Below are 24,801 nucleotides of genomic sequence, written 5' to 3' on the forward strand. Positions count from 1 at the left end.
CTTGCATTCCCATACCCAGCCTTCTCTCCTAACAACTCGGCAATATTGTCTTGAGAATGTGGGAGAAACAAATGCTACACAGACAGCCCCACTGAAAGAGACAAGTTCCAGAGGTGAAATTCTTGGAAGGCAACTTCTTTAATAATATTTTAGTATTTGGGTATGAAAAAAAAAATCACTTGGGGCCAATGTCTCAATTTTCTAATGAAATTGTCCTGGTTTCTATAGTTCTAGTAAAATCTCAAGACACAGATAGAACAAATATGCCTTCGTCAAATCCCAAGGAATCTCTGGGAAGCAACTCGGTAGTCTTGATGCCTTTTTAAATAGAAATCATTGAGGCACAAAGGGATCAAGATGGTACCCAATGAGCTATAGGGAAGGAATCTTATAAATTAGGCTTCAGGTTCTGTGACTAACATATGTGCTAGTTTGCACCTTTCTAAGAAGTTCCCATGGGAAATCCCTTTGAAAGGCTCCATAAGGAGATCTGAGGAGATTGCCCTGGAGCAGGGTTTGCTGGAAGTCAGGCAGGAGGAAAGTAAGCTGGTGTCAGAGATGGAGGGTATAAATCTGGCTATAGTAGTCAGAGGTTGTGGCGGGGAGGGGAGCCTGAGCAGAGGAGTGATAAGACCAAAATGGTGCGTTGTGCGCACCTTTCTGGGGGTTGAATTGGACCAGGAATTGAAGGAACAGAGAGCAGTGTGGAGGCCTGAACTGAGAAGGGGCTGAATCAAGGTGGGAAACGGAAGGGGGGGAGAAAATTGGACAAAGGGGGAAATAAGAGTAGGCCAGCCTGCTTCTCTGACCTCATGACCCTTCTTTATCCAGAGAGCCGCTGACGAGTGCTTCACCCTCAGGCCTGCCCCGACCAGATTAGTTCCCCCCTGCCCCGCCCCGGTCATGGGCACTATAGCCTTCTAGTCCTGCTCTGTGCCTGTGCCCTGAGAGTCATAATCAGACCGCCATCTTGTTTCTGTGCCCAAATGCTCCCTCTGCACCCTGGTCCCGGGGACTGCATCTCCTGGCTTAAATTCCCTTCCCTTACTCCTTTGGGTCATGTAGAATTCATTCTCTGCTCCATTGCCCCCTCCCTTCCCCTGGAACCTGCCAGCTGCCAGTCCTTCAGCCCCAGTACAACACACCCCTACCTACTTGTGGAGCCTCTACCTCTCCCATCTGGCCTTTCCTATTTCCGGGTTGTTGCTTTCCTGTCCTCACCCAGGGGGGCGCTCCTGTAACTCTGAGTTCCCATTCTTTTCCGAAGGGATGACATATTTATCCAAATCTCAACTAATAAAGGAAAATTGAGACTAATGAAGAAGAGTTGGCACTAGCATAATTGATGGGTTTGCTCTTTTATTAGCCTCAGATACTTTGAATTCCAGGTGAACAAAACGTTTGTTCAATCAAGTGGACACATTATTTTAGGAGAGACAAAAAAGATGCATATTACCGAGGGCAGTAAACGGTACCAAGGAATGAATGGAGTTAGATTTTGCCACCTCCCCCAAGGCTCAAGCCCCTGAGAGTCTCAAGCCCCATAAGAAATGGCAGGTAAGGAAGCCACTTTCCTTTTAGACGTCAATATGAAAATGGAAAGTAATAATTTTCAAGTCCCGTTTCCATTTTCTAAAATGAAACTAGGAGCGCAACACACACACACAAATTCCCAGACAAGGACTGGGACAACTGACTCTTAGAGGCCAGATGCTCTGAAACATGGACTCAAGCACCTGACTCTTTCTGTCCCATGGAATTCCACTTTGACAGATCAAACATGAAGGTTTCACAAGCTTTGACCTCTGGTGAGATAAACAAAGTTAAGGTTTTCTATATGGAAAAACCATCAATTTATATGTGCATGCATATGTGTGTGTGTGTAAAATCCTGAAATTCAAATATCCGTGTCGTTCAGTCTCACTTGAGATGCTAGAGGGACTTTCCTTTAGCTTGTTTTGGGAACTATAAGCCTAAACCCACAACCCCTGAAAAGTCCCCATTCTGCCCTTAGACATTATTCCTGACATTTCATGGTTTTCTGTGTAGATACCATTCACGTTTTATAACATCACAGAATTCTAATTTGAAACTCGTAACTGTTTCTGCACGATACCCAAACAAACAACACATTTTTACTGATCGGACAAAACCCTTTTTCCCCCCTAAGTAGGCCTATATTTCTTTCCCCTCAATTTATATGCAGAATAGTAATACTTAATTCATTAAAATAAGAATATATAGTCACACATATATACATATGTATACTCTCTTCATTATTATGTTTAAAATTCAGCAGGAAAACCAAGAAAAAATTTAATGGCAAATGTTCAGATATCGCTATTTGCTTATCTCACAGAAATATAAATTACAAAACAGTTCATTAACATAACTGTACTTGTGCATTATTTTCAGAAAATTTTATTCAAGAATCAACTAGAGTAGTCTAAACTCATGCCTCTGTTTTCTAAATACCAAAATAATCTCTTCATTCATTATATTCCTTATTCATTAAGTACATATGTAGCCGCCAACTTAACAGGATCTTCTGTGGCCTTTTGTATTAAAAGTTTATTTTTTTTATTTTTTTTTTAAAGATTTTACTTATTTATTCGACAGAGAGAGAGACAGCCAGCGAGAGAGGGAACACAAGCAGGGGGAGTGGGAGAGGAAGAAGCAGGCTCATAGTGGAGGAGCCTGACGTGGGGCTCGATCCCATAACGCCGGGATCACGCCCTGAGCCGAAGGCAGATGCTTAACAACTGAGCCACCCAGGCGCCCCTGTATTAAAAGTTTAAAACATGATTTGAATAATCCATATCCTAGATGTGGAAAGATGAAAATTATTCACAGTCAATTGATTTGTGTTACATAAAACACTGCTAAAGTGAGGAGTTCTACAAGTTTGCCACCCAGAGTAATATTTTAAGGAACATGTTTAGAGGTGGCAAAGTGTTAAAACAGATTTGTTTTTACCACTAAACAAATATAAGAATATTTTCACGAAATCTCTGAAAATGACGATAGAAGATCTATGAGGTGTCCCTTAGTTGTGTTGTTCTGGTCACGTCTTATTTATTTGATCCACATACAACTTAACAGCCAGTCAATACAAACTTGTGAAGCACAAATTCTATGCCCTCCTTTCCTCACTCCTCTTTGTCTTTTTTAAATTAACATAGAGTATATTATTAGTTTCAGAGGTAGAGTTTAGTGATTCGTCAGTTGCATATAACACCCAGAGCTCATCGGATCACGTGCCCTCCTTAATGCCCATCCCCCAGTTACCCGATCCGCCCCCCCAGCAGCTCTGTGTGTTTCCTGTGATTAAGAATCGCTTATGGTTTGTCTCCCTCTCTTTGTCGTTTAAGTCTGCTAAATAAGACCTTGTATCCCTCCTTCATTTTTTAAGCTTCAACATTAAGATGGGCCAAGCATAAGCATCCACTGGCTCTCATGGGGATGGTTGCTTAATATGAATACGAATAAGAGATCGCAGGTAAGGAAGCCACTTTCCTTTTAGACGTCAATATGAAAATGGAGAGTAATAATTTTCAAGTCCCATTTCCATTTGCTAAAATGAAACGAGGAGCGCAACACACACACATGAATTCCCAGACAAGGAATTTGGAGAGGTAACTAAACGGGGCAAAGGCAACTCAAGACTTCAAAACCCCTTGAGAAGCACATTCTACTTCTAGAAAGAAGAGTGACAGCTGTGGCAGAGGAGTGCCGGGACATGCCAGCAGGTACCTCTAGAAAGACTTAAAAGTTGTGGGCAGGGGAGGGTAAGAGTATGAATGTAAAGAGGACGAACCGAGAGCATCTCCGGCAACTCCTTCAATTCATCTAACGTGACTGTGGGCCAATTTCACAGAAAGAAAGCTGGAAGGCAGGAAGGGAGGGAGGAAAGTCCGGGGGAGGGAGGGATGGAGAGAGGGAGGAAAGAAGAGAGAGAGAAAGAGATAGGGGTGGAGGGGCAGCAGAGGAAAGGAAAGGAGGCATTCCTGCACCCCTCTAAAGTAAGAATACAGAAATCCCAGGACCTTATTTTATCCGAACCCCTTTGTTTGGATTCTCAGTCTGACCAGGACTCCAATAAGATACCAATATCACCCATTTCCTGCAAAAATAGGCCACATAGAATTGCCCGGAAAAAGGGTGTGGTGGGGGGACCCTGATCCCTTGGCCTCCTGTTTTCACGTGCATGGACTTCGCACCCCCACAGAGGAGAAATTCTGTATCGCATTGGTGGGTGGCAAAAGGGCAAAACTTATGGTCCCCCACATCCGTAAAGAATTTGTTTCCCTCCTGACCCCACGCCCCCTGGGAGGCAGAAATCCTGTGTAAATGGGTCTCTTCGTCAGACCCGAACTCTCCTTAGATGGGCTGTCCCAAGATCAAACTATAGGGTCATAAACATGTAGGAGGCCCATCTGGCTGCAGATATAAAGCCACATTTTTCAATGAGCTCTGTAAGTCATAGAGGGAAAATAAACTTGAGAATTAAAGGAAGGATCTTATTTACTGCCCATTAAAAAGAAAGGAGCACATGAGATACCTATTTATCTTATATTAATATATACGCATAATTTTTCCTAACTTTAAATAATGGCTAGTGGGTCAGGGATACAGTCTTTTCTGTTCATTTGCCCAGAAACGTAGGGGAGCCCCTGTCCTGTGATGTGGTATCAACCTTCCAGCTGATTTTAACCAAATAATCAGGAGGTAGCCTGGTCCCTCGCCTTCGATGTTTCCTTTAGAACTCTCTAATAAAAATTTGGTCCAACTGAAAAGAGAAAAAAAAAACTTTAAGAAATATTGAAGGACAAGAGGTGCGAAGAGGTGAGAAACCTTCCGAAGTCTTAACGCACAAGCTCTTTGGCTCATATCCTCGCCTGCCTTCTTGAATTCTAGCATACGCCTCACTTTTTTGTAAGTGTCCCATTGTCAGGTTGGATTTTCCTTGTCTTTATTTGTAGTCATAGCCATCGTCCGACTTGCCAGATGAACGTGCAACTGTGGCGGATTCGTGGATTTACCCTGTACTAGGTTCACGGGGATGAAAATAGGAGAGAAAGTGAGAGGGCCAAAGAGAAGCAGCATTCCTGGGTTAAAATAAGGGAATTAAGTGACTATTATGGCTTCTATCTGACACTGTCCAAGGAAGGGAAACGTCCTGGCAACGTCACCATCTTGACATTCAGAACTCTGACAGGTCTGGTTAGACTAATTTAAGTATGCGGAAAAGTTCATTTGTCACCAATATCATGGCGATTGCCAAACTACCCTCCAGGCTGCTGTGCTGTGAATTTGGCACAAGAGAAGAGGAAACATCACCCCAGGCCATCTTCTAGTTGCTGTTTTCCAGGGACTAGATGTCCCTGTTTCTAACTAACAGAGCCAAAGATGGTCTATACTTTAAGAAATAGACAAGGAAGTGAAGTTTTTAAGCATGCACACTTCCCTCTACGTTGCATTAAAATAAGGCTTGGCTGACAAGTGAGCCAAAAGCACCACGTAGACTCTGCTGTTGGGCGTAGACTTCACTTTCACTCCCTCTGCACAACCTTAACCCAGTGTCTCCCAGCGCTGGGCCCCTGCGGGAGGTGTTAGCAAGACTCAGCTCAGCCATCAGAACAAGAGCCAAGTCTCCTTCCCTTGATGCAGGGTGGTCATGAGAGGAGGGGTGCAGGTCTGGAAGAGGTGGTGGGCCAAGATATACCACAGGGAATTGCAAGCTCCAGGCAAACCCACTGTCTTTACCAAGTGTCCTGCTCACTTCTGGGGTCTAAAGCAATGAGTGCTTTGTTGAAGATCGCGGTGATTCATCTCACCAAACCACCCTATTATCTACTAACCATATATCCGTGGGTTCTAACCCAACTGAATTATATGTAAACGTTCAAGAGATATTTAAAAGTAAACTTTACTTGGTTTTACATCCATAACACACAAATGTAAACAAAATTAATGTTGTGCTGGGTAAGGAAAGATTTTTCCTTTCCAGCCCCATGACCGCCTCCAGGGTGACAAATGTTGAAAATGCCACCTGACAGGAAGAAATTTAATTGAAAATAGTTAAGCAGGATAGAAGATACCCTTTATTTACCTCAATTTCAAAAAAAAATGGAATTGATATAGGAGAAATGCCACAATATTATTAAAAGTTTTCCAAAATTTGAGTTAAGAAACATCTCCTTGGGAGAATCACTGATTTCCCACCACCATAATCTTAATTACAGCAATGTAATTAGTTTATAAAAATTAGTTTAGAAGTGCCAATGCACATTTGGCTAGAATTTAGTTGAGTTGGGTTTTTCTGATTTTTGTTTTTTGGTTTTTTTGTTTTGGGTTTTTTTGTTTTTGTTTTTGTTCTTGTTTTTTGTGAGAGAGAGGAAGCAGGGTGGAGGGGCAGAGGGAGAGGGAGAGAGAGAATCTTAAGCAAGTTCCACGTTTAGCGTGGAGCCCAACTCGGGGCTTCATCTCACAACCCTGAGATCATGACCTGAGCAGAAATCAGGAGTTGGACGCTTAACCAACTGAGCCAACCAGGTATCTCTAGAATTTAGGTGAGTTTCTATGAAGAATGCATTGAGAAATCAAAGTCAATCTTATAAATTTAACTCACTGATGTCAAAAGCAAGCAAGAATGTTAATCAGTTAAAAAACAGATGGATGGATGGATGGATGGATGGATGGATAGACAGAATGTTAATCAGCTAAAAAATAAAAACAAGAGTTTCTGAGGCAATTAATCTCAAATAGTGAGGACTATAATAAAATATAAACTTATTTTCTATTTTACATATTTATATAACATTTTACATACGACAATATAATATAGTATTCATATCAATTTGTTTTGAAAATGTTCAAGCCCTCCCTGAAATGGTCTATGGGAATTTTCTTCCTCATACACACAGAACAGTGCCCACTGGTCACTCTGTTTAGGGTCTGTTGCGTCTGAAGGCACATCTCCCAGAGCACAAAAAAATGGAAGCCAGGGTGAGCCCTTGTTTAGTAGCAGCAACTGTTTCTATGGAAGCCTACCAGAGAGCACCGCCTTACCCTTCCACCCTTCCATTCAGCGTCTATTCTGTTGTTCTGTATGTTATAAAAGACCACCAGCTACAGCCCAATCACAACAGGTAATGATAGCAAGAATAAAATTCATGTACAGGAAACAACTAAGACATGGATTCTTAGGAAAAGAAGGAGAAGGAGGAGAAAACAGAGTAAGAGAAGGAGAAAGAAAGGAGGAAGGGGGTGTGGTGAGAGGGGAGAAACACTAGACATTTCTGTCATAAAATCTGCCTTCATCAAGAGATGATACTAAGAAACGTACTTTCCACAGGTAATGCGTGGGGCCATGTTTCATTTCTGTGATTTTGTGTGTGACGAAAGGCTTCCAGCATCTTTAGTTCAAAGTCCAGCTTTGCTACTTAACTGTCTGTGGGACCTTGTGTCACTTCCTCAGTCACCTAGTTAGTAAGCTGGAAATAATAACTGTAATTACCTTACAAAGATATCGTGAGAGTTCAAGTATGCGTATAATGTTCCCAGCGCCTGGTAAGGGTTTACTAATTGGTAGATTATTATCAGTATTGTTATTTTTAAGCTGGCTAAATACCCAGCTCTTTTCTGGGTAAAAAAATGTTATAAAACATGAACTTAGATATTCAACTTAGAACTTCAGCTTACAAGATTCAAGATTCCCACTGAAACGCGCGCGCGCACACACACACACACACACACACACACACACACACACACACAATGAATACCAGACTAAACTCCCTCCATTGTTTTGCTATGGAGTCATGATTGTGTGTGTGCGTGCATGGGGGGCGTGTTAACATTGTTTAATCTTCATTATCTCATTTTATTATTTAAAATAACATTCATTCCACTTAAGAGTCACTGTGATAGAGTGCATTAAAATTACCTGTAAAGTTTCTTCAAAATACCAATATCCAGGCCCTACCCAGATAAATCGAATCAGAATTTCTAGGGATGGGGCACCTGGGCAGCTCCGTCGGTTAAGCGTCTGACTCTTGATTTTTGTTCAGGTCATGATCTCGGTGTCCTGGGATCAAGCCCCATTTGGGTTCCACACTCAGCTGGGAGTCTGCTCAAGATTCTCTCTCTCCCTTTCCCTCTGCCCCTCCCCCCTCCCTAAAGAAATAAAATAAATCTTAAAAAAAAAAAAAAAGAATTTGTGGGGATGGATCCTGCATCTCAGTAGATCTTCCCAAGGTTGCTCCAGGGGGTTCTAAAAGGCAGCCAGAGTTAAGAAGTGGTATAGGGGAAAAGAGTGAACTCTTAGAAAGGATTTCTAGGTTTGAAGCTCACTTCTTTTATTCACTAGCAATATGGCTGCAATGAAGACATATAACCTCTCTGAGCCAGTTTCCCCTTCCATAAAATGGGAATGATGATTTGCACCTCACTTCTCAGAGTTGTGGGTTGCCGATGAGAGCAGTAAGACCCAAGCTTTGCTCCACAATTTGTTTTCGGGAGCCAGTTTTGAGCTTCACGTGAGGCAACTAGCTACTTTTAAACTCATAAATGAAGCATGACTATTTCCTATCCAGGTTACTTGTCCCACCCTGTGTAGGGAAGAAGAAAGAAGGAGGACGCATCCACCCACCCAACCAGTGGACTGTGAAAGATGTCACAGTTAGCGCACTCTCCCATCTCATACAAACACAGATTTCACTGCTACCCACTTCGTTTTCTTAGTATATGTGAAGTGATGTGGTTAAGATGAATGAGCACAGACCTATCCTAAAAGAAATGTAAAACATCACTTTTCACATTCTCTTAAATATTTAAGGAGCCCATGTTTTGTCCACCTTGCCCAAACCCTAAATTAACTGAATTCAAGGGCTATGTTTGATTAGTTTTTATCTGGCCCTTCTCCTGACTGCATTATTTAACCTATGAATCATGGTTGAAGGATTAGTCTGACAATATGAAATATAGAAAACAGGAATTTAACTGACATTAATTACCATGAATTTCTTCTGGTCTCTTTTTCACTAATCTAGGTATACTAACTGAATCATGCATTGGAGACATATATCTCTGTCAATTATCTTAATAAATAGCACTGAGACCCATGTGAGAAAATAAGTTACGCGTTTTGTTCAGCTGAACTTGTGGCTTGAAACAAACAGGGAAGTTTTAAAGTCATAATGCATCTGATTGAGAACTGGCTCCTTATGTCATTAACTCTTAGTCTTACTACTTTGTCACTAAATACAATGTGATCTTTACTGGGATTTTCATTGACTTGAGTGTTCAATACAGAAATGATAACTACGTGTTCTTGGGCATAAAGCTAATCTTCACCTCTAACATTACTCATCATCTTCTCTTAAGAGACACTACTTATGAGTTCCTTCGGTAAAGCAAAACCCCAGTTAGAGGATTCTGGGATTTTCTTATGCTAAGAGAAATGAAACACCTCTATGTATTAGTCTTATTGTAGAGACTAACTTATTTCCCAAAACAATATTCATCAGGAGAGAAGCGGTTATGTATTGTGGTGATGATTTGTAATACATGCAGATACTGAATCACTGTATTATACACCTGAAACTGACATAATGCTGTATGTCAGTCACATCTCAATAAGGAAAGGAACCAGTTAACTAGGTCAGTGTGTATCCACATGAGGGCCTACTATGGAGAAAGATGGAAATCTATTCGTAATAATATGAGATGTTCAATGCATGCTGTTAAACTGTGAAAGTTGTAGAACTCTGTATATAGTATGAATCTACTCGCGTTGTTTGAAGATTTTCTATGCTTACACATGCATACACAATTTCTAGAAAGATATAATGAATTATTAATGATGCTTATTTGTGGGGTGGAATGATGGGGTATTTTACTTTTCACTTTATATTCTCCTGTGTTGTCGAATTGTTTGTCATGAGCACACACTGCTTTTATAATTTAATAAAAAATTTAAAAAGACTCTTAGGCTTCTACTATGTAACTCGCCTCAATCATCTGCATATAACAATTGTGTTCGTGTCCTGTAGATTTCACTCAGATGCTCCACTCCTTGCCTGAATTCCTGTTTGATGGATTATGGTAGAAACAGAGAAAACAATCCCAGTTGATACGCTTCAGCATTTGTAGAAAGAGGCTATAAAATGCAAGTACACTGCAAAACAAAGCACCCCTGTTTTTGGAAGGTGATTACCATCCCATGTAATGGTAATGCCATTGCCATAGTAATCATCCTTTTACAGTACAGTGATAAGCTATGTACTCAACAGTAATCCTGATTTCTAGAAGTTGCAAGGTATTTTTCCATTCTCTTGAACAACTTAGTTGAAAGGAAGAGTATTTTAAATAAACACCTGCCAGAATTTTTTCATGTGTTAAAGTTGAAAACAGTTAAAATATTTTTATATTATTAGAGGTTAGATAAGCAAGTATTCCTAAAATGTCTAGGTGTTGTGTGCGTGTGCGTGTGCGTGTGTGTTCACTAATTAGATTGCCTTATTTTCATTTTTACTCCAAATTCCTTAGTCCCTAGAAAACAACACATAGGTTTGTTTACAAATGGAAAAAGTTTTCAAGAAAGAAAAACTTTCATTCCTGAATCAGGTACTAACATTTTGCCAAGAAACACAATATAACTGTCTTAGATTTGAGCAATAACATTCTTCTTTGCTCCCAGAAACCTTCTGAATAGTATTTCATGTGCCTTCACATTAGCAACATGAATACTACACTAAGAAATACACCTCAGTGCATAAAAGTTAACTCGGTTAACGAGAGCTTTGAAACAAACAAAAAAAATTGAATACAGCCAGTGATGCACTTTTCAAACCCTTGTAACACCATCTGCTGATATGAGCAGTGAGAAATCTTCAAATCTGGGGTTCTTACAACACAGCCAAATTTCCACAAAATCTCCTCTTTTCCCAAATTCTGACCTGGGGCGTTTCATCCTACAATCACTTCTGCCTCCCGTTCAACCAGCATCTTGTCAAATCTGGCTGCAAGATTAAGTTTCCCGATTCAGAATTCAATATTGTAACCCTAAGGATATAAGATCCAAGCTGGAACATTCTGTTTAAAAAAAAAATGGATAAAATTGTTTCAGCCCAGAGACCACAGTTTGCTCTGACCATAATGATGAATCATCAGGGCTGACACTAAGTGAAATGAGCTTGATGCTCTCGGCTTTATTCGCGCACGTTAAGCAGGGTTTTACATTTGTCCCGACTCTCAACCTTTTCTCCAAAAGGTTGAGAGAGCCTTGTTTTCTAGTATTATTTAAGGCTTACAAAATTAACTGGCTCTACGTGAAGCAGGTTTGGCCTGCCGGAGCCCAGGACCGTGTACCTGGCCCCATCCTCGCCCACGCTGGCATCCAATTTTGAAAGAATACAACTGACGATCTAAGAAATACCTACTTTTCTCCCCGCCCCCCCCACATACCTTCCATACCAATTAGGGTTTCTGATAGCCGTGCTCCTCTGTGGGCGATTTGCCTCTCACTCTCAACAATAAAGTATTACATTAAAAAAAAAAAATCCGTGCATGAATTCTGCACCGAAAATCAACCTCTCTGGAAATGGTGCACTTCGTTCTTAGTAAGAGGAGTTTGTCTGAGTTCTGATCAATGTGAAAAAACACCATTTAACAAGGATTTAATCTTTTTAAAGTAGATCTGTTTCTGTAAGGTTTCAGGTGCTAGACAGAGATGTTTTCTCCTTCAAATACTTTCTCATTAGCCCTGAAAAATCGGAGTTGTCAAATATGCAGAGACAACATCCAATTAACCACACGAAACACCTGTTTGCATAAGGCCGCCAGTCCCCAGCACCTAAACACCAGTCCAACTCTTGTAGGAAACGCCCAAGATCAAGTGTTCCTTAATTTCAAAATTCGTGTTTCATGGCACTAGCAACGTGAGCTTTTCCCTTTCTTTCTTTCTTTTTCTTTCTTTCTTTCTTTCTTTCTTTCTTTCTTCCCTTTTGGCTTTGTTTTAAAATTGCATTTGTCTTGTCCTAAAGTAATTGTCTCACTGCTTATTTCTGTGGTCTGAAATCACTAGGTGAGATGAAATCAGCTTACAAAATAACTTCACAAATAAATACTAACTACGGAATCCGGCTTGTGGGTGAGTTTCCTGCTACGCGTCTGCTTTGTTTTGCTTCGGGTCTTGCCTCTCTCTAGAGTGCCCTTTGCTGCCTGGGCAGCCCACAAGGATTCCCTTTTCACTTATTACTCATCAAACCGACTCTGGATTACAGTGGGGAAGAGACGAAAAGCTAAGGGCAGAAATGACAGTGAAGGAAGAGAGCAAAATACCAGAGCGATGCGTTTGAGTTACTATTTCCTTTTCCTTCACTCAAGGTGGGGACATATTTATTTACATCTCTGACCTTAGGAGGTGGGAGCTGGAAATTGTATGGGCGTCTCTTCCCGGTGAAATAAACCAGCCCCTGCATGGGGGTGGGGGGGGATTGAAAAATAGGTGAAATTTAGAATATTCTATGGATCTTCAATTTTTTTTTCTTGTTCTTCTGGGTAGAAAAAAATGTAGCTGAAGGGAATAGGGCTGCAGTTCACCCTGAATCAGTACGAAGTATCAACAGCTAATCTCAGTCTTTAAAAGAAAGAGTCCTTCCTATCAAGGGGGTTTTAAAGCTAGTGATAAAACAAAAGGCTATTTTCTGCAACCAACTAACTTAAAAAATACCTGTTTTAAACCCTCGAGACTTGCCATTAATATAAATAATCAGAAATGTTTTCAATTATTTTGCTCTTCCTTACATGCAGTGGTTTTATATTTAGAAGTGGTAGGCCTGAAATAATAATATGGTCATTTATAGCTTTATAGGTACAGTAAAGCAAATAACAAACAGAGGGCGAACCAGGAAGGAATTCATCAGATAAAAATTAGGCAGTTTTCGCCATCATTGGCTCCCATTGTGGAATTGGGAAGAACAAGAAAATATTAGGAAAAAAAATGAATTGTAGTGAAATGGAATGACGGCTTCTCAGAGGTCCTTCTTCAACCTAAGGTTCAGAAGAATGTGTAAAAAGCACCACTGGTACAATTTTTGATTATAATTTTGGTCCAGCTCAAGACAGCATGGCTCAACAGAGCATTGACATGTGATCATGGGCTTTGGTAATTTACTTTCCTGGACATGTTTCACCAACCCCAGTCTCCTCAAAAAAAGAAGGAAGGAGGGAGAAAGCAAAGGAAGAATATAAATGAAGGTGTGAAATTATAGTGAGAACAGCTACTATCTCCCAGGTAAAAGTTTGGTCCCAAAATACAAATGAATTTCAACGTCACATCATTTAGCTTTCAAAATAATGGCCAATCTTCACCTTGTTGCCTATTTTTCCTCAGGTCTTATCCTTTGATATTTGCATTTTATTTCACAACCTTACTTTTTACTCAATCAAGTGTTAGAAAAATGGAACAGCTTACGTGATATCGCAATGCAAAGGAAGGTGGAGTGCCTGAATATTTGCAGACATGCTATTAAATTCGAATGTTGGCAAACCATAAAGACGAAAACAGAAAGATGCTTTCAACTGGTGGGGAAAATGCAGTTTACATGGCAAAGTGACTGTCAGCCGAGGGATACCTTCTTTCACACACTTTCCGAACAAGTACTACAGATTTGATACACAGGAAACACACTACATTCAAATTTTCTTTCAGTGTTCCAGCAACCCCTCTTCATATTCTAGAGATGTGAATCCAAAAGCCTTAAATTCTTAACCACGGAAATCCATACTCAGATAGAGAGAGTTTCATTCAGTGATCTTAGAAATAGAAAAGAAAGTGTGGTTTCGAGACCAGCTTTCCTGTGCTGGTTGAGTATTATTACCAACATTATCATATTGAGACATTGTTACTTTAATGAACACAATTGGCTTTACAACTTAAACACTGCTCAGGTAACACCCTGAACTTCACTCTGAAATATTTTAAAGGTAATAAAAATTGAGTCCATCCAAAGAATATAAAAAGCTTACGCCAACTCTCCTCTAAGTCTAAGTGGAGTATTGACTCAACTGGAAATACGCAGTGCTGAGTCAATTCCTTACAAAACGGAAACTAGCACCATTTTGTATTCAGAAAGAATAATCCTTAATTAATTTCTATTTTTCTAGTATACTCTTCACCTGTAATACCCTGAAAAACAGCATTCTCCATTAAATCCAAACAACAATTTCAGAGCCCTCGAGTATATGAATTCGTTGAAATGATATGTTGGCGTAAGGAAAGGGCACTCATACCTCCAAAAATGTTTTTAGAGCACACGTGAGTTACGCTTGGCGTGGGTGAAACAGAGTTAGGGTAGCCCTCAAGTTTAACGTTTATATAAAGGGCACGGAAATCAGTCAAAATGGACTGAGGACGACAAGCAAGTGTGTTATCTACACACCAGCGGGGTCCCCTCGCCCTGGACCACCCCCATTTCACATCAGCCTGCGTATGTACTGGTTAAACCCATTGTCCTTAGAGCCATGCTAAATACTTTTGGGAATAAGAAGGATATAAATAAACCCACATACACAATTGATTTACTATCAGAACAACGAAATAGTTTTGTGTTTTTAAAATCTTCATATGAGAAAACCCGCACTGAGATCCTGTTGAGTCAAACGCACCAAGTTATTGCACTTAGACTCTGAGCCATCAACCCGCACACTTGAGCCCTGTCTCAACGACACTCCCCTTCTAACGTGCCACTTTTAAACACTTTACGTTGTCTACATTTACCTTGGGGGAAAAAAAAAAGATTTTACTGATCAGGGAAATTGCAAAAGCTTTTTGAATGCGCTTCCAATCCTACTAAACATGGTTTCTCCACTCTTCCACGGATCCCTTCACCATGTCCACTGGACATGGACCCGTGAGCACTTTTACCCAGCTGTGTCTGTCCCATTCCTAGCAAACTCTTAGATATCCTTGATACATATTTTTTATCTAATTTGCCTCATCTGTTGTTTTTATTAACAACTAATTTAATATCCTCTATTCTGTAATATCTGCAGAAGCCAGTTTAAGGAAGCGTGCAGCCAGCCCAGACCCTCAGGCCTGCGCATCAAGATGGCAGGCTGGCCAAGGGTCCTCTGGGGACAACAGTGCCAGAAGGAGGATTGGACACGGTGACCCGTCTGCATGAGATGAGGAAAAAACAACAACAACAACAACAACCAGGAGGTCCGTAATACTGATGAACTAATCTGTCACTCACAAGCTCAGGTCTACAAAAAAGAAAAAATGCAGTAAACATTTAATGACCATGACAGGTGGAAATGTGAGTCTTCATTTTTAAATGGTATTCAAACCCATGGCTCAGAACCTGCTTAAATGTTTAGTTGGAGTTGATTTGAAAAATCATCAGAAGACAACAATCCACCCTCTAGTTCACGGGTTTAGGAAGCGTGCTACAGAGAGCTATCAAAAATCCAGTTGATTTCCAAGCACTATATGAATGAACCAAGTTTCTTGATCTCTATGTCCTAGGCAGGGAGTTTGTTCTTAAGTACTAGACTGCTTAATTGCTTGCTCGGGGGAGAGAAAATCCTGGGGGAAAGACATTTATGAGCAATATCTGCTCCATGGAGCCAGGACTCTCTCGAGCTGGATCATGTCCAGCTATACAGAAAAGTCCACTCTTCCCCTCCAGTGGAAGCAACTGGATATTTGATCCTAGAGATGAATGAAAAACCAAAAGATCGTATTTCATGGGAATCTTTCAGTATTCTGAATGGAAAATATCATTGAAAATGGGTTATCTGCGCCTCTAACCCAAATCCACTTAGGAACTGAACTAAGAACTGGGAAAAAAAAAAAAAAAAGGACAGAAATAATTAGCATTCCAATATGTATTTGAGGAGGAATGCAAACTAACATTTGCATGATCCAATGGGACTGTTCACACCTGCTGAGTAAGGTATAAGATGATTCTGAGATCAACAGCTGAAAAAAAAAACCACTTATTTTTTATTATGATTGACTAACACGCAGTAAAGATTATTGTTACATTCTCGTCATTGCTAGAAGTGGTCATTTGGGTAAATATTTTTATCTGTGCTATAACAATTAAAATGAAATCATTTCAAATATCTATGCCACCTTCTTTTTTCATCTATAGATAGGGGCTCAATTTAGGTTTTTTGACTTTTAGGATATGCAGATGGGGCAGTATGCCATTTTTCTTTCCTTTTGCATACTAGTGTTTCAGTTTCAGAAGAAGTAAGCATTGTAGTTTGTACATTTTTAATACAATTTGTATAACCTTCAGAACAACTGCTTTTATAATAACCAGCTTGACAGAAGTATCTGAGGTGTTTTTTTAAGCAAATCATTTATGAGAAATGAAATCTTCAGAAAACATGTGGCTACTTTGCTATAACTATTTAGAAAGCATTTGTGACAAGTCATTAGCATGCATACATCCTGGACATACTGAATCTCTAAAAATTAGAGTACATACAAAACACCAAATTATATAATAATAACAACCAATTTTAACTCCTAACAGATTAGAAGTTTAAATCTGGTATCTGTGAAATGTATACCAATTTCCTTTTTTAAAGTACATAGTTGAACCTTTTAAAAGTATATACCTTTGCAATGATTTCCAATAAACAATATTAATGAACAAATTAGAAATACCTCTCCTGTCTTTTTTTTTTTTAACCATGTTTCTTTTCCCAACTAAGGGAAATATGCATGAAAGGAAGCCCTATTTTGGGGGGGGTTGTACTGAAATACAGTAATTTTGCACAGCATGATGACCATTCTATGACATACGGGTGACAGAACGTGTTTGCAACCTGAGAAAAGTTTTATTAAACAGGACAAAACTGTTATCAGGAGCTCGAGTTTTATTTACCCATGAAAAGGTCATCTTTCTTAACAGCTTATTTATTTAATCCTACCTGCCACGATTATATGTGATTAAATTGATAAATGTGATTAAATTTGATATACTTACTTGCTCATCAGTAAACACACTGAAGTGAGTATTAACAGTATATAAAATCACTCTTTACATATTTTCTTCTGCCAAATGTAAGCCCAGAGACTTCACTTTATATCTGTCTGTATAACAAAACCCAACTTCGAAGTTTTTAAAAAATATTGTTCCACCGAAGCAGATATCTACTGCTTTTAAAATAGTGTGAGCCTGTGGAAACATGGTATTATGTATCTGACATTTCCCATCTAAAAATACATTATGAAGCATGCTGGTATTAATAAACCATGTGCCTTCAGAACCCGAAAGTACTTTGCTATAATTTGGTTGAAAACAGAGTAAAATGGTATATTTTCCACCATGCTATTAACATACAGCCAACAAATTTCACATCATCACCTTGGCAGTTGGTCTTGATTGGAAAGTGTGCAAAAAAAAAAAAAAAAAACTTTTAGGAGTTTATCAATATTCGTAACCACATTCAGACTGATGAGTTAACAGTTCATAAGCAAGCCTGGATAACTTAGAAAAAATTGGATCAAAAATACATTACCAGAAGCAGAAAAGAAAGAAAGAAACCACATATATTCTCATTTTCCTCACCCCACCCCCATCATAGAAAAATCACCCTTCCTTTGCAGCAGGGGACTATCATCCTTTTCACCTCCTCAGTTATTGGAAGGCAAATGAAAATACAACGATCCCTTCCTCTCCTGATTGAGCTCCCCGACGCAAACATTTAAGCACAAAGTACCGATTTCACAGAAAGCACCGAACGGAAAAATCAAGACTCACTGACCCATTTGGAAGACAAAGACGACAGAACAGCAAAGCTCTAAAAATCAGCTTGTGAGGCCTCAGAGAGAGATTCTTGTGGCATTTCATCACAGCAGCCCCAGACCAGTTCACCTCCCTGGATCCAGGGAGGAGGAACTAAATAGAGCTGTTTATTAAAGCTCTGGTGCTGGATTGCATTAGGAAGCCGAGCAGACCACCTGGACCTTTCAGAGTGCGGCAGTGTTTAATTTGCTGCGTGCCCCTCTGCAGAGCCAAGACCACTACTACATTTACCAGGCTCAATCACACATTATCTGGGTTAGAAGTAAAGGCACGTGTATTGCTATATTTCCATTTTCCAAACGGAGAGGGAGAGGGAGACAGAGAGAGCATACAGCCCAAATAAAAATATGGAACACAACAATTTTAACTACTACCTAGGAAACATAGCACTTTATTCTCTCCTCACACTTTCTTCCAGAGCTCACCATCTCGACAGAAAATAAATTTTGAAACATAGATTTTTTTTTTTTAAACATCCAGGCCCAATTATAAATTAGATCTGTCCTTGGATTTTTTTTTTCCTGTTGTTGTTTTAATTTTTGTGGTGAAGCCTCGCATGGAAGTTTGAGGCTGAGGTTCCCTGGCTAGATTTACTGGGTGCCTTTTGCCTCTCGCACTTTCAGCCCTACGCTGGCAGGTCGCTGGAGATACAGATAGAAAGATGGTACTGTAAATATGAATTATGTGAATCATATGGTGAGACCCTTGTGGAAAAAAAGGGGAGTTGAGAAATGGCTGACTCCATACCTGACCAATTACAGCTTGCATGGTCCCCGTATCCTGCTGGGCTGAGAGATCGCAATCCATCATATGTTGTCTTTGAAAAGGAGAATGGGGGTTTCTGGCATGCATCTGTCAATCAACTTCTGCACTCACAACCATCACCAAAAGCAAGGGGAAAAAAAGTCAAGCTGCTCCACCAAATAGGATGAAACTGTCATGTGACCTCCGGCAGACACGCACACACACATTCACTACCTCCATAGAGCGTAAGAATTTTCTGTAGATATGAAATGACATTGACAAATATCCAATACCAAGTAAATAAAGTGAGACAAACAGCTATTCACCAAAGACAAAACATTGGCTGTAATCTTCCGCTAAAGGTTTAACAAACCTCTGAGGATCTTTTTTTTAATGCTCTAGAAACCTGTGTTTAAAACAAAAACCAAAACAAGATTAACTATTTCCTGTGATAATTGAGGCTTTGATTTCTATGCCACCACGTAAATTCTCTTCAATTATAAGTCATCACCCTACTTCTGCGAAGCTGTCCCTAATGATTTTATTTTCAGATTCTCTAAATGACCTTTGGACAAGATGCAGTAATCTTTGCAGTTTTATATAACGTCACCTTCACAGAAAAGCTGGAAATGTTAACCGTCACATAACACAGATACCCTGATATTTGTTGATCGGAAGTGGGTATATACAATCATTTGTGTAAACTGTGATGACCACGCAAATATAAAATATTCAAAGCGTGTAAATAGTAGCCACTAAACTTTTCATTTTCTAAAAGGTTAGGAAATGATTTACTTGCTGCTCAGCTAAACTGATGTAAGGTGATGACCAAGATTTCAACTTTTTTTTTCATTTAATTTAAGCTATTTGATCCCACACACTTGAGGATAGATTGTTGGTGGATTATGGGTCAGCTATTATAAGGGTGACATGAATATCACTATGAGCTTTTTTAACCCTTTCAGGATTGAGCTCACAACCTGATTTCCTACCCAACCTGACAGACATTGCCAAGTTGCCCTTTGGAACGCAAAGCCACGAATAGTAACTATTAGTTTGGTGGCTTTGCGAAGTTATTAACGTTTGCCTGTGTCCGCTTTTTAAACTTAAGTTCATCGGTTGGCATACTCTTCCCGACCTGTCAAAAAAATTTTCCAGGAAAACTTTGTGGCATTAAAATGGGGGCGCTTTTCCAAGGTTCAAAACTAACGTCAAGCTTGAGAGGTAGAGGTTTTGAGGAACGTTTAATACAGACTAGATACCATATGTGTATTGTAGCATTGTATTATGTCATCGCTCAAAAATTAATTAAAAGGAACTTCGAGTAAGAAAAACGTTTTTTCCCCAACATTCCTAAAGGCAGTTTTAGGAGGAAAGAACGCAGGGTTGAAGTCTCATAGACTTCTCATTAAGAGTTGCCCCATAAAATAGACACACACACACACACACACACACACACACACACACACACGTCGGATCCCCAAACAAAACGAAGCCGTGCACCAACGGGGTAACCCTCCTGGGACCTGACGACTAGAAAGGTCCTCCTAACATGATTAAAATGCACAGCTCGTGCGGAAACCCGGTCGGTCCGTGCTCCTGGAGGCACAGCCTACCCGGGGGTTTCTGCGGCCGCCCCGGGGCCGGGGAGGCGAGGCAGGGGCCGCCGAGCCGGGACAGCCGGGGCCCCGGCAGCCGTGGGCAGCGGCGAGGGCCGGGCCAAACTTGCTCGAAGCCTGTGGACTCGCTGGGGGGGCGGGGGACGATGCTATCGCTGCTGGCGTGGCCTCCCCGGACCCCGCGCGGGCGCACCCCGGAGAGACGCGGAGAGCGGCGGGACCAGGGAAAGTTGGGAGGAGGGGCGCGCCGAGCGGCCTGCACCGCGCTCGCGACCTCTCGCGCCCCTGCGGCGCCGCCCTCCGGGAGCCCCGCACCCGCCGCCCGTGCCCACGCGGGAGCCCAGCCTGGGGCTGAGCCGCGGCCCCGCAGCCTCGGGAGCGCCGCCAGGGGTCGGCTGCACGCTTCACCTCCCGCAGAGATCTTGGCTTCCTGGGCGCCTCCCCGGGGAGGGTCATGCAGGGGGCAGATTGCAGGCTGAGGCCGAAGACCCCGGGAAGCTTCGCCCTCCAAATTATGGTGCTCCGGGTCGGCAAAGGGACAACTGTTTGCCCGCACGCAGGTTATTTACATGACCATCTGGCCTGTGTTAATTACGGTCATTAGCTAGTCCACACGGCTGGAGACCCGAGCCAGGCACGATGTCAGACACTTGACATTACATTAGCTCACTAAATCCTCCTAACAACTCAGTAAGGCAGGTACAGTTATTCCCATTTTAAGGACGAGACACACAGGAAGATAACTGCTCCAGATGAACGGGACCATGATTTGAACTTGCTCTGAATCCGAGGATGGAACTTTTCATAAGAAACTCGGGAGTCAGGTAAGCTTCAGAGTAACGGCTACCATATATAAAGTACAGACTCATTCAACAAATATTTATGGAGACTATACTACCTGCTAGATGCTGTATGAAACATTGGAGGTACTGCAATACTGACGTAGTTCCTCAGGGGTCTTATATTGGAGTAGTTTGGACTGGTATTTGTGGAATAATCACAGAAATGTAAAATGTTAAACCGTTCTTAAAGCCATGGAGGAAAGAAAAAGAGTAACCTGAGAACCGACATCAAAGGAATTGACCTAGCGTTGGGTGTGTACGTGAGCGAAGGCAAATTAGCAAAACTTGCCCAAGCAATTGACTTGAAATAAACTAGAATTGGAAAATGATAGGAGTAAAGGGGGAAAGGGTTGTGGGGGATAAACGTTCTCCACAAAAGGAATGTGCAAAAGGTGGGGGAGATGTATGGCTACTTGGAGGAGCTCAAAGAAAGCACAGAGGTCAAGGCTGGAGGCAAAGACCAGAGCGCACCCTGCCTCTTAGATTGTATGGAAGATTCTTTACCTTAGCTAGGAACACTGTGAAGCCTCAGAATAAGCATGTAGTCTCACCCTTAAATTTTTTAAAAACATTTTATTTATTTGAGAGAGAGAGAGAGAGAGGGCCCATGAGCAGGGGGGAAGGGCAGAGAGAGAAGCGGACTCCCTGCTGAGCAGGGAGCCCCATGGCGGGGGAGGGGCTCCTGAGATCGTGACCTAAGCCAAAGGCAGACGCTTAACCCACTGAACCACTCAGACGCCCCTCACACTTAAATTTTTGAAAGATGTCTCTGGCTATATGGTGAAAAGTTAGGAGTGTGCGTTGGGGGGGTGGGTAATCAAAGTGAATTTGGTGAGCACATCTAGCTATGGGGGGGGGGGGTGCCGGTGGTGCAGGAAACAGGTTCAAGATAAGAGGTATCACTCACAGAGCCTGGTGGCTGGTTGACTGGGGAACTTGAAGGAGACGGAGGTGTCTTTCTGGTTTGCACAAGCACGCAGCTAGTGATGCCACTCGCTGAGCTAGGGGATAGGAGGAAGACCAGGTTGAGGAAGGCCAATAGGAATCATCATTTTGGTTTGAGACTTATTTTCACTGCAATCCTCAGAGTAAGAATGATGATCCCCCCTTTTTTGGACAAAAAAATCTAGGAGTCTAAGAGGTAAAACAACTTGCCCATGACGAGAGAGTAGCCAGGAAGGTTCCTCTGAGGGAAAATCAAGGCTCTTGACCCTTGCATTAGACTGCTTTGAAATGAGTTGGTGGTTCTGGGGTTTTCCAGTTGACTAAAATCTTCTTACCAGGAAACCTAGGTAAAATGGATGACCAGAAGCCTTCTCCTAGAACCAGTCCTCATAATGAAAAGTCTTCAGATGGCATGAATTAAGGCATCTCCTCCAGCGTGAAAGTTTGGCCTGGACCCTAAGCCCCTGTCCTTAAAATAAACTAGAGGGACTGGTTTCTGGGTCTAGCATGGCAAGGGCAAGAAGGATGTACAGATAGAAACACAAAGGTAGTTTTGAATTACCCAGCTAACAGCTGATATATGTATTGTGAGTAAGATCTCCTGACAGGCTTTCCGGGTAATACAGAGACTTGAACAAGACCCATTTCCTGACATTCAAAGGTTCATAATCTAGCAGGAAATACAGACACATATAAATGGCATATTCGGCATAGATTGCTTTTAAAAAATAAACCGAATGCATGAAAGATTTATCTGAAAGGATTGTTCGATTTTCTCTGGTGAAAGATTATTTTTAGGTACCATGATATATAGGCTTGGGTTCGGATCCTCTTTATCCCTTACCTCTGACTAGGTGTAGCCTCGGGAAACTGGCAACTTCTTTGAGTCCTGAGTTTCTCATCTTTTTTTTTTTTTTTTTAAGATTTTATTGATTTATTTGAAAGGGACAGAGAGAGCAAGCAAGAGCACAAGAGCAGGGGGAGGGAGAAGCCGACTTGCCACTGAGCAGGGAACCCGATGCAGGACTCAATCCCAGGACGCTGGGATCATGACCTAAGCTCAGGGCAGCTGCCTAACCAACTCAGCCATCCAGGCGCCCCGAGTTTCTCATCTTCTAACTCCTCAATGGTGCTGTCAGAATTTGGGGAGGTGGGGTGCCTGGGTGGCTCGGTTGTTAAGCATCTGCCTTCGGCTCAGGGCGTGATCCCGGCGTTCTGGGATCGAGCCCCACATCGGGCTCTTCCGCTATGAGCCTGCTTCACCCTCTCCCACTCCCCCTGCTTGTGTTCCCTCTCCTGCTGGCTGTCTCTCTCTCTCTCTGTCAAATAAATAAATAAAATCTTAAAAAAAAAAAAAGAATTTGGGGAGATACATTTTGTAAGAGCTATTGAGTTATACTTTGTAAGTTCCCCAGGAAATGTTAATTATTTTCCCATATGGGAGGACTCTAGAGGGCCAGGAAAGATGAATTCTGCTAGGGAATGGAGAAAGATGAGTGTAAGGATTTTGACTGTGATATAAACAAAGAGAATCTTCTATTTAGGGCAAAGGAAATAACATCACAAAAGCTCCTGTTTCTCCATCAGTGTGGGTGGCAGCCACGTCTAAGGTTAGAGCAATGAAAAACCAATGGAGAAGGGAAAGAAGTGTTTCTACTAATTTTTACTCCTACTTGCATAATAGAATCTAGCAAGGAAAATTGATGAAGTGAAATATTAGCCCTTCCCATCACCGAATTTCCACAAAATGGTGCTTTTCCCAACCCTTCAAGGCTCTCTCCTTGCCTCACAGCTTAGACACACCTGCCCTTTCTCAACAGCTGATGATTTTGAATTTAAGAAGCAACAGGTCATCACAAATCAGACCAAGCCCCCAGCTTCTCAGTATAGAATGCCCTTAATTTCTTAACCATCAAACAGCAAAGGATCCTGAGAGACCAATGCTACGCAGGGAACCAAGAGACAGCAGAGATGTTGGTCATCTCTGTCATTCAAGAAATCCTTGGCAATGCTTAAGGTGAGAAGAGATGTAGCTGAGTGCCACGTCATGGCCCCAAGAACCAAAAGGACAGAAGGTTCCACAAAAGTCACCAAGAGGAGTTGACTCCAATTGGACTTCATACATTTCCACTCATGCTATCACAACACATGGGGTTACTTCAATTCTATACTCCTGTTCTTTTTCTCTGTTAAAATCTGTTCTTTCTCGTGGTATATTGTTCATTCCTTTGTTCCAGTTTTATTTTCTCATTTCTCTACTACTCTTTGCTTTTCATTCTTCTGCTCGCTGGTCTGGAAAAGATGATTCTCACCCTTCCTCCAGCTCGTTTGTTTATATTTTACCCCAGATCTTCCACCCCCCCCCCCCCCATTCTTCTTACATGTCCTCAAGGCTTCAGCCTTCTTCCTAAAATATGAATCATGGCAGAGCGTTCTCTAGAGTATGCCCACCACGTGGCTGTCACATGACTTCAAGGCTGATGTAGGAACGGAATGGACAGGTGGACAGGAGACAGTACAGGGGGCATAGAATACAGTCAAGTCTTCTCGGTGGCTCTGCTTCTTACAGTCTTCAATTTGCAACTGTTCCACATGTCTCCTGCCCTCTCTCTTCGTGGTCTTTTTTTTTTTCCCCTGGGATTCACTGGGTGCTATTCGTTTCTGGAATGATCTGTTGCTTTCTCTCTTCCCACTGCCCTCAATCCCACATTTTTGCCTATACTTTCAAGTTTTGTAGATCATTTCTCTGGAACGGTCTTTTCAACTGCCATCAGTTAGTTTCCTTAAGCAACAGGAGACAGATTTTACCTCCAACGG

The 24,801-nt window shown here is 41.5% G+C and overlaps 1 protein-coding gene across 1 annotated transcript in view; it reads right to left on the reverse strand.

Annotated features, from left to right (window-relative positions):
* The window catches only part of POU6F2 (POU class 6 homeobox 2), a 453,583-nt gene extending 434,897 nt beyond the window's left edge, over positions 1-18,686 (reverse strand). Inside the window, exon 1 of the mRNA XM_026502925.4 lies at positions 18,582-18,686. Coding sequence (XP_026358710.4) covers positions 18,582-18,686 — 105 coding nt within the window. The remainder of the gene's footprint in view (positions 1-18,581) is intronic.
* Between the last annotated feature and the right edge of the window lie 6,115 nt (positions 18,687-24,801).

This window comes from Ursus arctos, unplaced genomic scaffold (assembly GCF_023065955.2).
Source record: "Ursus arctos isolate Adak ecotype North America unplaced genomic scaffold, UrsArc2.0 scaffold_3, whole genome shotgun sequence".
In the NCBI taxonomy this organism is placed as follows: Eukaryota; Metazoa; Chordata; class Mammalia; order Carnivora; family Ursidae; genus Ursus; species Ursus arctos.